The 11649-nt window shown below is 71.6% G+C and overlaps 2 protein-coding genes across 8 annotated transcripts; both read right to left on the minus strand.

Annotated features, from left to right (window-relative positions):
- Nucleotides 1-128: 128 nt before the first annotated feature.
- Nucleotides 129-11294, minus strand: LOC136111171 (espin-like). 7 transcript variants are annotated; one of them, XM_071798269.1, is made up of 15 exons: nt 11001-11294; nt 10111-10304; nt 7855-8041; nt 7573-7755; nt 7376-7495; nt 7055-7274; nt 6682-6983; nt 4913-5074; nt 4663-4837; nt 4369-4395; nt 2940-3085; nt 2579-2860; nt 859-938; nt 766-777; nt 129-677 (listed from the first exon to the last, which is right to left on the minus strand). In XM_071798269.1, exons 1-15 carry the CDS (start codon nt 11292-11294, stop codon nt 530-532), a joined length of 2532 nt encoding a protein of 843 aa, XP_071654370.1. In that variant the 3' UTR covers nt 129-529. The 7 variants fall into 7 exon arrangements, 6 of the variants coding, with proteins under 6 accessions (XP_071654370.1, XP_065711208.1, XP_071654369.1 ...); XM_065855136.2 differs by having other exon boundaries at nt 6706-6983; nt 7364-7495; XM_071798268.1 differs by having other exon boundaries at nt 7364-7495.
- Nucleotides 934-2546, minus strand: LOC136111153 (espin-like protein). The gene has a single exon (XM_065855101.2). It carries the CDS (start codon nt 2477-2479, stop codon nt 1511-1513), a length of 969 nt encoding a protein of 322 aa, XP_065711173.1. The 5' UTR covers nt 2480-2546; the 3' UTR covers nt 934-1510.
- Nucleotides 11295-11649: the final 355 nt, after the last annotated feature.

Raw genomic sequence — 11649 nt, forward strand, 5'->3', positions numbered from 1 at the left:
TGATGTGGCCACCACCGGTGATGCAGGCAGCACAAGTGATGGTGCCGATGGGGGAACCACGTGGGCGCGGCGTGGTGCGGGCCGGGGGTGGCGTGGGCAGCCCCAGGAAGGCGCGGGGCACTGCTGGCTGGGTTCATCGCTTTAATTGCTGGAAAGGCAGGCGGTCCGGAGCGGAGGTGAGCCGGGAGCCAGCCTCGAGCGGCTCTGGAGCCAGGAGGGGCAGGATTGGAGGCAAGTGGTGCCAGTGGGGAGCACGGGCAGCCGGCAGCACGGCGAGCCCACCGCAGTGCGTGAGCCGGGCGTCCCGCGCGGAGCCAGGTGCCCCTCACCGCAATAGCTCGCTTTGCAAAGGGCAGGACGGGGCGGCAGCAGGATGGGGGGCTACGGGTGCCCGAGGCAGTGGGGGCTCCTCCGGGTCGGGCTACACGGCCATCCGCGGCGGGAGGAGGGTGCCAAGGCGCGTCCCGGTCTGCGGTGTGACCCACCAGCCTCCTCCCGCCATGAAGAGCCGGGATGCGGTGTGGCGTGGCTAGTGCTTGGCTATGTCCCCCTTCTTGAGGATGATCTGCCGCTGCCAGGGCGCCAGCTTTGTCTCATCGTACCCGAGAGTCCTTAGCTTTTCTGACTGCTCCTTCTCCTTCTCCTCTTCCTCCCGCTTCTGCTTCTCCTGCTCTTTCCTGCTTGGCAGCAGAGGGCACAGGGCACCGCGGTCACCGGAGCCGCCATGCCCGCGCACCCGCCCAGGGAAGGTCTCCTGACACTCACCGTTTCTGCTCCCTGCGAAGGCAAAGGGAAGAGCGGGGTTAGTGGAGCCGCGGGGACAGCTGGCTGGTGCAGCAGCCCCCGGACCTGGCTCACCTCTCCTCCTCCAGTTTCTTGCGCAGGATGTCCCTCCTCCAAGCTGGCATGCTGGCCAGGCGCGCCTCCTCCTCCTTCTCCTGCAACAGACAGCCATGTTAGCGGCACTGCCAGGAGCCTGCCCTCGCCACCGGCTCTGCAGGCAGTGGCATCGCCCTAGTGTCTTGGCACCACGTCCTGCTGGCGGTCAGGCTGCTCTGTGCGCCCAGCACGTTGCTGGCGGGGCTCGCCGGTGTGTGGCTTGCTGGTACACGGCTCCCCAACATCGCCCGCCTTCTGCCGGCGCAGGGAGGAGGAAGGAGTGCGCGGCGCGGCCAGCCCTTCGCAGCACATCACAGCTTTATTGCACTGACACGCGGGGCCCACACCGCCCTGGCACTGCAAACGCCACGCCAGAGGGGAGCACAGCCCCGGCGCTGCGCCCCCCTGCACAACACACAGCCACGGCAAGCGGCACGCCACAACCTCGGCCCGGGGCCACACAAACCAACACCGAGCCCTTCACCGAGCCGAGCAGAGCCGCGGCACTGTCAGAGCCGCAGAGGCGGCTGAGGAACCCAGACACCGGTTCTCGCTGCCCTGGCTGCCCCCGAGCTGGTCCCGGCCAGCCCCATGCCACACCACTGACACCACCCGCACCATCCTGCCGAGCTCAGGTGTCAGACATCTCTGCCTCCTTCTCCTTCCAGAAGGAGAAGCTGTGGTCGATGAAGCGGCAGACATCCTCCTCACTGAACTCGCCCAGCTCCGGCACCGGCGCTACCACCCCCTCCCGTCCCGGGGCCACGGTGGGGGGCTCCAGCAGGCTCTCCACCCCAGCGGCAGGGCCACCCCCGAAAAACTCCTGCACGAGGTCCTCGAAGCCGTCGAGCCAGCCGCGGCAGCCAGCCTCAACCCGCTCCAGCGCGGCGCGGTGGAAGCGGCGGACGCGGGGCCAGCTGTGGCTGCCCAGACGGTCGAACATCTCGTAGCAGAGGAGGTGGCGGAATCGCCGCTCCTCGGGGCTGAGCGGCATCTCCAGCAGCTGGAAGTAGCCCAGCATGAAGAGGTCGAGCGGGAGGCTGTCGTGGGGCACGGGCGAGCCGCCGACGTGTGGCAGGAAGTGCTGGGGCCAGTAGAGCCCCGCGGCGCGGCTCAGCCGCCGGAGCTGCCGGCGCGGCACCCGGCGGGCCACGCTCCGCCAGCGGGCCAGCAGCCGCCCCGCCGCCCGCCGCAACCGCTCCTCGCCGGGCGCCGCCGCCAGCGCCCGCTGCCTCCAGTGCTGCAGGAACAGGCGGGCTGCGCGCTCCCGCCGCGCCTCGGCGCGCTCCCGCGGCGCCCCGGCCCCGTACTCCTCTTCCAGGACGGGCCGGCGGGCGCTGACGGGGGGCTGCACCCGCCTGCGCTTGGTCACCCCCCCCGGCCCCTCGTAGTTGGCCTTGAGGCTGCGGACAGAGACGCCGCAGCCCAGGAGCTCCCGGCGGGGGTCGTGCTGGGCGCCGGGACCCCCCCGCTCCCGCTCCCGTTCCCCCGGGCCGGCCGGCGGCGGGGACGCGCTCCTCGGCAGCGCGGGGGGGCGGCTGCCGCGGGCGGGGGGCGCGGGGAGCGGCGGCAGCTCCCCCTCGGGCCGCGCCCCGTGCATCACCCGCAGGCCGCCCAGCCGCCGCTCCAGGCGCCGCACGTCCTCCTCCCGCACCGGCCGCCCGGCGGCGCCCGCCGTGCCCCCGCGGGACCCCCCTACCTTGCGCCGCTGCTCCTCCTCCTCCTGCATGCGGAGCTGCAGCTTGCGCACCAGCACCTGCCGCTTCCACTCGGGGATGGGCCGGCCCTGCTCGTCGTGGCTCGGCACCAGCGCCTCTGCCTCCACCGGCGCCCCCGCGCCCGCCGCCGGCACGGGCGAGCTCCCGTTCAGCACCGGCTCCGGCGAGCCCCCCGCCAGGCAGCGCGGCGGCGCGGCAGCCTCGGGGGTGGCGGGCGGGGTGGGCGTCCTGGTGGGGGACGGCGAGGACGCCGGCGAGTCCGCCTGCGGAGGGAGGACGGAGGGGGTCGGTGGGCGCCCGCCGTTCCCCGCCACCGGCCCCGGCTCCCCCGCTGCCACCTACGTTGGCGCCCGCCTGGCCGCTGCCGGAGAAGACGGTGGTGAAGCCTTTGCTCTGCGGCGTCGGCTTGAGGCTCTTCCCGGCCTTGATCTCAGCCAGCAGCTCCGAGTTGTCGCCGGTGGGGGACATCATGTTGAAGGACTTGGTGCCTGAGGGGAGGCAGGGCGGGCAGTGAGGGTCCCCCCGGCGGCAGCCCCCCAGCCTTCCCTGCCGGCTCAAGGGCTCGGCGGTTGCAGGGTGGACGGCTGAATGCCCCCCAGCTCCGGGAGCCGCTGGGACTCCTGTCGGAGCAGCATCCCAGCACCCAGCCCCCCAGGCCCGTGGGAACAGCACCCTGGCAGCCAGGCACTGGGTCCATGGGACCCCAGCAGACCAGCATCCTGCCACCCAGCTCACCGAGTCCACAGCACCCAACTCCCTAGGTCCATGGGACCAGCATCCCATCTCCCAGCTCACTGGGTCCATGGGACCCTGCTGGAACAGCACTCAGCGCCCAGCTCCTGTGGCCCCAGCACAGCCCCAGCCCCAAGTGCCACCTTCCCCACAGCACCTGCTGTGACAGCAGTCACTGGCCTGTGGAGGGATGGCTCTGCGGCTGGCATCAGCTCTGGCACAGCCGGATAGTCCTGAGCCGCTGGGTGGCCCTGGACCCCCTGCACTCCCCCACAGCCCCAAGAAATGCTGCATCGGAAGCCCGCGTCCACCCCGCTGCCAGCTGCAAGCCCTGCATGGCACTGGCACCAGGGCATGGCAGTGCCCTGGGGATGCCTTCACCGCTGGTCATGCCTCCCGCCCCACGAGCACCCACCGTCTGTGCCAGCCATGTGTGGGTCCCTAACGGCCCATAGTGCCGTGCCAAAGCAGAGCCCCCTCCCCACCGCCAGCGCCCGCAGCTCGTGCCGCTCGGCCGCGCCGGGGCCAGACGGCTGTGGGTGCTGAGAGCCCAGCAGGGCACATGCGCTGCCATCCAGCGCCAGCTGAGACCCCCCAGCCCTGGGAACCGGTGCTAATAAAGCGGACGCCAAGCGGCGGCCAAGCCCGCTGGCTGCAATCAGCGGCGGGGGAGCGGCCGGTGCGCTCACGTGGTGGGGTCACGCCGGCCGGCTGAGCGTGAACAAAGGCCCTCTGTGCGCAGGGCCGGCGGCGGGGCCATGGGGGCCATGGGGCCCCGGCCGCGTGCCCAGCCTTGCCAGCCCTGCTCGTTGGCTTCGGCAGCCCCACGCCGGCACTTGTGGCGCCCACATGTCAGACCGGCCTGGCGACGCAGTGGCAAGGGCTTGGTGGGCAGGAGGGCTGCGGGCAGCTGCCGGCCCCGGCAGCCGTCAATGGCCGGTGCCTCCAGCGCTGGATGGTGCCAGGTCAGGCCCCTCTAGCCGTGCCCCGCGCCGGGGCACCCCCTGAGCAGGGAGGAGCATGGGGCCGCGATACTTACTCTTCATCTGCCTGAGTGCCTTTCCTCCTAGGGGGAGAAGCAGAGAGGCGGCGCAGGGTGCGCGGCAAAGGAAGGATTTGGCCACCGCAAGACAAGAGAGAAGAGAAGCGGCCAGCAGTGAGAGCAGGCGGGGGCGGGTGGGCGTGGGGGCCCCCGCGCCGACACCGGAGGAGAGAAGGACAGAGAGGCCGTCAGGAGCTGCGCGGCCAGAGCGCCGCAGCAGGAGACGCGGTGCAGCTGATGGGATGGTGCCCAGGATTGCTCCCTGTGCCCACCCAGCTCCCCATCACTTACTTCCCGTGGAGGAGGAGGAGCGGCGGGGGCCGGCGGGGGTCTCAGCCAGCGGGGGCGGCGGTGGGGGCGGTGGGCAGGCAGCATCAGGCAGCGGCGGGGCCGGCGGTGGCGGCGGCAGCTCGGCACTGGGCTTGCTGTCCCCGTTGCGCATGGTGTCCGCTGAGATGGCTGATGCCTGGAAGAGCGCGGGAAGGCGTCACCCGGTGCCGTCGAGCCACGTGCAGGCACACGGCGCGAGGCCAGGGCTCACCTCCTCGCTGTGCGCCATTCGCCGGGGGCCAGGCTGCTCAGCCGCCCCGTGCCCCAGGTGCTTGTAGTAGTCACCGGTGCTCGGCTGCTTGCCGAAATTCCTCGACCGCCTGGTGGAGTCGGCGCGGCGCAGGCCCTCGGGGCTGCTCTCGCGGGACGTCAGCTGCAACGGGGAGTGCGGTTCAGTGCAGCCGCGCCCGGCTGCGACCAGCGTGGCCGCGGGGCAGAGCTGCAGTGGAGCGGGGCCGTGCCAGCGGTGACCCTGGGGCAGATGCCGGGCTGGGGGATGTCAGGTGCATTTCCCCAGAAGCCACTCAGCACGAGGCTGCAACAGGGGCTGCACACCGGGGTGGCAGCGTGTGCTGCCAGCACCTGGCACTGTGACCCCGGAGCCTGGACCCAGGAGCCTGGCCGAGCCTCCCCTGGGATAACCCCCTGGGAACCGGAGTGCCGAGCCCCGGCCCCGCAGATTACTGGGAGCTTATCTCCCGTGGGGCCGGGGCCCAGTTCCAAACCTCTCTCTGAACGGGGCTCTCAGGCAGCGCAGCCTCAGCTCACCCCGGCACATACCGCAGCGGCTTTGCGGGTCGTGCTGCCAAGCACTGGTGCTGCAGGGGGTCACGTCCGTTCCCTGGGTTTGGGGTGCCTCAGCAGCACAGCCCCGCTCTCTGTGCCAGGGGCCCCGCTATTAGCATTTCTCCGTGCGCCACCTCCACCCACAACATTTGCACGGTGAGCCCGGGTGCTCGCCAGAACCAGCTGAGTCAACAAGCACCAGCTCAGCGCTTCCTGCTGTGGCTGCCATGGGCGCTGTGCCAGCGCTGGCTCTCGCCCCGGCAGCCCCGGCCCCGCTCCGGTGCGAGGGTCCATACCGCTCAGCCCTGCTGCATGGGGCAGCTGCACAGCGCTGGCACCGCGCCGGCACCGCGCCCACACCTCCCACGGGCAGCCCGGCTGTGCAGCCCCAGGCAGGGCTGCTTCTTACCCCAGTAAGCACTACTGAGCTGGGGCCGTGCAGAACGAACACAACGGGGTTCTGAGCCCCACAGGGGCCTGGCGCACTCTGCTCTGCCGAGACCCCCATCCCACGTGCCCACATCCCCTGTGGTGCTGGGCTCTGCCAGTGCCCTGGCCATGGCTGTGCACCGGGCTCCTGTCCCCAGTGGGGTGGCAAGAGCCGCGGCAGGGGTTTGGGGCAGCCCTGAGCCCACTGTGTCCCTGTCCCCCCAGCCCGCCCCGGGGGGCTGCACCCCTCTTACCTGTGCACGCCCGGCTGAGCCCTCTCAGCTCCTGGCAGCACCCGCTGTGCCACCTGACACCTGCGGCGCGGGCGACACCGGAGCTGGCTGCTCGGGTTACAGCCTGCGCAGCCGCCCACGCCCAGTGTGGTGCGGTGCCGGTGGCGTCGCCGAGGCCGCGTGGGCGCGGCTGCGGTGCTGGCCACGCGCCTGCCTGCGCGGTGCCTCCAGGTGCCCGTGCCGGCATGGCGGTGGGGCAGGGCCACCCGGTGCCGTGCAAGCACAGGAGCATCGCCAGCCCCGGCTCGCTGTGCCCTTGCTGCCAGTTGTGTCCCAGCACCCCGGTGCGTGCCAGCGCTGTGGGGCCATGGCCTGAAGCTGGGTCTGGGCCCTCCTGGTTCCGCCAAGAGCTAACAGCTCCCCACAGGGGATCTGTGCCCGGTGGCTTGTCCCCCCTGCGTGGCTTGTCCCCTGACCTGTGTGGCCAGGAGTGGCTATGCATTGGGCACGGCGCCCGGGGCACAGGGCACACCGTGCGTGGGACGTGGGGCAGTACCTCTCGGCGCAGCGCCTGGCTCTCCACGTGCCGCAGGTTGTTCTTGGCCCGCACGTAGATGTCGGCGGTGTGGGGGGCGGCGGGGGGTGCGGGTGCGGGGTAGCCGGGGGGTGGTGGGGGCGGCCGGGCAGCAGGGGGTGGGGGTGGTGGCGGGGGAAAGGTGGGGGGCGGGGGTGGGGGGGGGCCCTCGCTTGCCGGCCCCCGGCCCCGCGGCCATGTCTCAGGATCCAGCATGTCCATGTACGCCTGCATGTCTGCCAGCGCCGGCTCGGGCACCCCTGCACAGGGCAGGGGGTCAGGGGGGCTCACCCCGCGTCCCCTGCCCCGCGCCCCCCGGGCCCACACTCACGGGCAGCGGGGGCCCCCGCGGGGCCGCCCCTCTTCTCCCCGGTGCTGGACTGGCTGGAGTGGCAGGAGTCGTAGTTGGAGAGGGTGCTGACGGGGGAGCCCACCTCGAAGCGCGCCTGGGGCGCCGACGTCGTGGTGTTGGGGGATGACATGCCCGAGTCGGGCTGCCGGCACTCCCCGTCCGCCGAGGGGTCTCGCGACAGCACGCGGTGCTCCACGCTCTGCCAGGACAGCAGTGTGGTCAGGCGGTGGGGGGAGCGGCGGCGCCCCATGTGCTCCCTGTGCGCTCGGCCACGGCACGCCACTGTACCATGTTCTCTACCGTGCGCAGGTACTGGGCGCAGTGGCCATGGCCATTGTAGTCGGCGAGGTCAGCTGCTGTGTAGCCATCCTGGTCGCGGATGCTGAGGTCGGCGCCATTCACCACGAGGATCTGGCAGCACTGGGGAGAGGGGGCAGGTGGCAGGGCCAGAGGTTGTCCCCCCCGGCCCCGGCGCCCCACCAGCCACCAGCACCCACCTCCAGCTCGCCGTTCTCAGCGGCGTCGTGCAGCGGCGTGCCGCCCCAGCCGTCTGCAGTGATCTCCCCGCCGTGCAGCAGCAGCCAGCTCAGCACCTTGGCGTGGCCACGGCTGGCGGCAAAGTGCATGGCCGTGGCCCCCTCGGCGTCCCGCTCCGACAGGCTCACCGTCGTGAAGCTCATCTGTGCGGGTGGGCGGGCTGAGTGCTGGTGCCACCAGCCCCACGCTGTGCCGCCACCCCGGGCCCCTACACCGCCAGGCCGTGCCCAGCCAGCGCTCACCAGCCAGACGATGACGGTGTTGTGGCCCATCTGGGCAGCGGCGTGCAACGGGGTCATGCCATCGTGGGCACGCGCGTGGGGGTCAGCCCCACAGTCCTGCACCAGGTACTGGATGATCTCCAGGTGGCCCTCCTGGCAGGCGAGGTACAGCGGGGTGGCCCCTGTTTTGGTCTGTGCACTCAGCGTGCTGCAAGCGGGGCACAGTGCCCGTCACCCACAGCCACAGCAAGCCAGGATGGGGGACACATGGGTCGCAGGGACATGGGGACACCCAGGGCACAGGGGACACCCAGGGCACAGGGGACACGCTGGCTGGGGCCAGGCAGGGCAGCATTAGGGCTGTGCATTGTGGCAGCATGGGCAGCATGGGCAGCGTGGGCTGGGAGCCATCCACCCCCTGGCTCCCCGCTGGGTCCCTGTGCAGCAGCGGCCACTGCAGCGGGAGGTCACTAAGTTAATCAGCCTGCTTAGGCTAAGCTCCTTCCTCCGGCTGTTTTTGGACACTGCAATTTAGCAGTATTTTAAAATAAGCAGCTTAGGTAGCACCGGCCACAGGGGAGCCGGCATGGAAAGGGTGACCTGCACCACGGTGCTGACCGGCCCTGCTGCCCCCTGCCAGCTCTGCTGCCAGGCGCGGGCGTCCCCCTGCCACCCCAGTGGACCTTGACACCCCCATGTCCCACACTGTGTATCCTGAATTGTGCATCCTGCATCCCACACCCCATAGCCCGGTGTTGTCCATCCTGCATCCCACATCCCCACTGCACAGGAAGCTGTTTTATCAAGTGCTCCATGAAAAAAACTGTTGAATATTTAAAAAAGGAAGAGCAATAAATACTCTTCTCTGCTATCGCAATGATCATGGGCCCTTAATAATTGATCCCTGTAACTGTGAGACGGGTTGCAGCCAGTGCTGCCTTCCCACTGTGCCGTGCCGCAGCCCCAGGCCGGTAATGCCGCTGGGCTCCCAGAGCAGGGGCTGGGGCCAGGCCTGCAGGCAGGGGACGGCGGGGGAACAGGCACGCGTTCAACCCCTGGTTGCCATTCCCCACTAATTGGGAAGGGGTTAAGCCACTTGGGCAAGCGATGGTAAACTGTTTTGCCAGATGGCCGCGACCTCATGCCGGGCCACTGGCTACTGAGTTCCCCATGGGGCTGGGGTGAAGGTGGGTTGGGAGTGCCAGTGTCCCACTGCAGCACCCAGGGGTTGGATTTCGCAGCTGTAATGGAGCCTCCAGACAGGCGTGGGGCCGGGAGCGGGGTGAACCCTGAATAATTCAGGGGGAAGGCGGCAACGGCAGTGGAGCAATCCCAGCAAGAAGCGGCAACATGGGAGGGCTACATCACACTGTGCGGATACCACGAGCACTGAGCAGGAGCCGCGGCTGGGCTGGGACTGTGGGCTGCAGGGGGTTAATCCCACAGGTGCCCAGGGCTGAGCCGGCACAGCTGTGGTGGGGGGATAAAGAGCTGGGGAGGGGCTGTGGCCGGTGAGTGCCGTGGGGGTATGGGGACCCTGCGACGGGCTCGGTGGCCCTGCCTGGCAGGTAGGATGGGGGATGTGGGGTCGTGGCACCCGAGACAGTGGGGTACTGAGCCCCGGTTCACATCCCGCTGTGCACCCCCCCGGAGCCCACCAGGCCGGTGTGGGGCGGCGGCGCACCCCGCAGGCTCCACCGTGGGAATTCAGAGCGGGGCCGCCGGCGCGGCTGCTGCAGACCCGCGGGGGGCCGGTTCCGCCGGCCTGATGGGCGATTCCACCGCGTAACCCGGAGCACCAGCCCGGCCCCGATACCCCTCCGGAGGCGAAGCGGGGCCGCTGGCGCCGGGGTATCGGCCGAGCGCGGCTGCCGTGCCCGGCGATGCCCGCGGGCCCCGGGCATGGGGAGCGGCCCCTCCCGGGCGGGCGGCCCAATCCCTTTACATAACAACGAGTGGACAAAGGCCGCTGTGTTATCGCCCCGCGCCAGGAGCCCGGTGAACCGACTCGGCGGCAATATTTCTGCCAGCGCTCGCCGCTCTCCTCCTCACCCTTTCTGGGCCATAAAGAAGGTGCAGCTGTCTGCCCGGCCTGATAACGCGGCCGCGTTGCCCTTGGAGCTGGGGAACGAGGGTGGCTGCGGCATCCGTCCCCAGCGCTGGCACTGAGCCCGGCGGCCGGAGGAAGGGATGGGGGGGCAGCGGGCACCCTGCTCCCCCGCCGGTGGGTGGCGAGCTCCCCGTGTGGAGCCCGTCTCGCCCGCCGGCAGCGGTTACCTTGGGCAGTGTCCCAAGAGGAGTCGCAGGGACGGGAAATCCCCTTTGGCCGCGGCGTAGTGGACGGGCAGCGCTCCCGTGTCTGTGGCCGCCGTGGGGTCGCTGCCCCCGAAGCGGAGGAGCCAGTCGATCACCTCGTGGTGACCGAAGCGGGCTGCCAGGTGTAGGATGGTGGCACCGGAGTTGTCTGTATCCTGCGAGAGGAAGCGGGGCGGCCGTCGGGCGCCGGGAAACGTGCGTGGGGCCGGGGGCCACTGGCTGGAGGTCCCGGCAGCACGGAGCAGCGCCAGCGGGAGGGACGGGCCGTGGAACAAGCGTGCTGCCCTCCGGCGGGGCCGTGTGCCACCCGCACACAGCGGGCGCGGCACAAAGCCCCCTCGTTCTGCCGGCGGCGGGCAGCCCTGCCCGCGGAGCCCCGCTGTGCCGCCGGCCCGGCCGCCCTCCGCACTCCGCGGCGCGCGGGCAGAGCTGGCCCCCGGCCAGGGGGTTGCCGCAGCGCGCTGACCCCGTCCTTCCCGCTTAATCCGCGCTCCCAGCCCCTCCGCCGCCTCCTCTTCCTCCCGCCCGTCACATGTCGTTAGCTCTCGGCCGGTCCCGGGGCAAGCCGCTTACTGCCCCGGTCCTGCCGTTGTGTAACCCCGGGAGGGGCCGGCAGCCCCGGGCAAGGCCCCGGAGGGTCTGCGCCCCCTTCGGGGCTGAGCCCCGCCGGGATGCCGGGGACCCTCCGCCTGCCAGCCGCTCTGCACGGCGGTGTCCTGCCCGTGCTGGCCCGGACCCCGGCGCGCCGGCGGCAGAGCTGGAGGGTCCAGGCGCGACCGTGTCCTCCCGGTTGCCCGAGCCCACCCGGACCCGTTGCTCCCTCCCGCCGCTCCCCGCGCTCCCGCTCGCACCTGCACGCCACAGCCGCCCTGCGTGAGCAGCCACTGGAGACAGGCGAGGTTGCCGGTGGCGGCGGCGTCGTGGGCCGGCGTGGCCCCGTTGCGCGCCCGAGCGTCCCCGGGGAGCGCGGCCTCGGACGCCAGATACCGGAGGCAGGCGAGGCGGCCGGCGCGGGCGGCGTGGTGAGCGGGGGAGGCGCCCAGGGCGTCCCGCAGCCCCGGCCGGAGCAGCCCGGCCGCCCGCAGCCCCCGCAGCGCCTCCACGTCGCCCTGCCTCGCCGCCAGCAGCGCCCGCTCCAGCGCCATCCCGGCGGCGGCCCCGGCGGCGGCCCCGGCCGCCGCTTGGCACTGCGTGGCGCTGCCACCCTGCCGGCCCCCGGCCCCGCCGGCTCCTCCTTCTCCTCCCTCGGGGCCGCCCCTCCGCCCGCCCCTCCCGACGGCGCGGCGGCTGCCCGCTGCCGCTGCCCGGGACCCCAGGTCGCCGCCGCCGGCCCCTGCCAGGGCAGCCGGGCTTGCCAGCCTGCGGACGATCCGCGGGATCCCGAGAGCCGCCGGTCCCCGGCTGCCGACGCTGTCCTGGGAAGCTGCTCCCTCCCCGCTCCGCCCCGTGGTTGTCCCCTTCCCCCGCCCGCCACCGCGGCGGTGCTGGGCTTCTCCGACA

This window comes from Patagioenas fasciata, chromosome 23 (assembly GCF_037038585.1).
Source record: "Patagioenas fasciata isolate bPatFas1 chromosome 23, bPatFas1.hap1, whole genome shotgun sequence".
In the NCBI taxonomy this organism is placed as follows: domain Eukaryota; kingdom Metazoa; phylum Chordata; class Aves; order Columbiformes; family Columbidae; genus Patagioenas; species Patagioenas fasciata.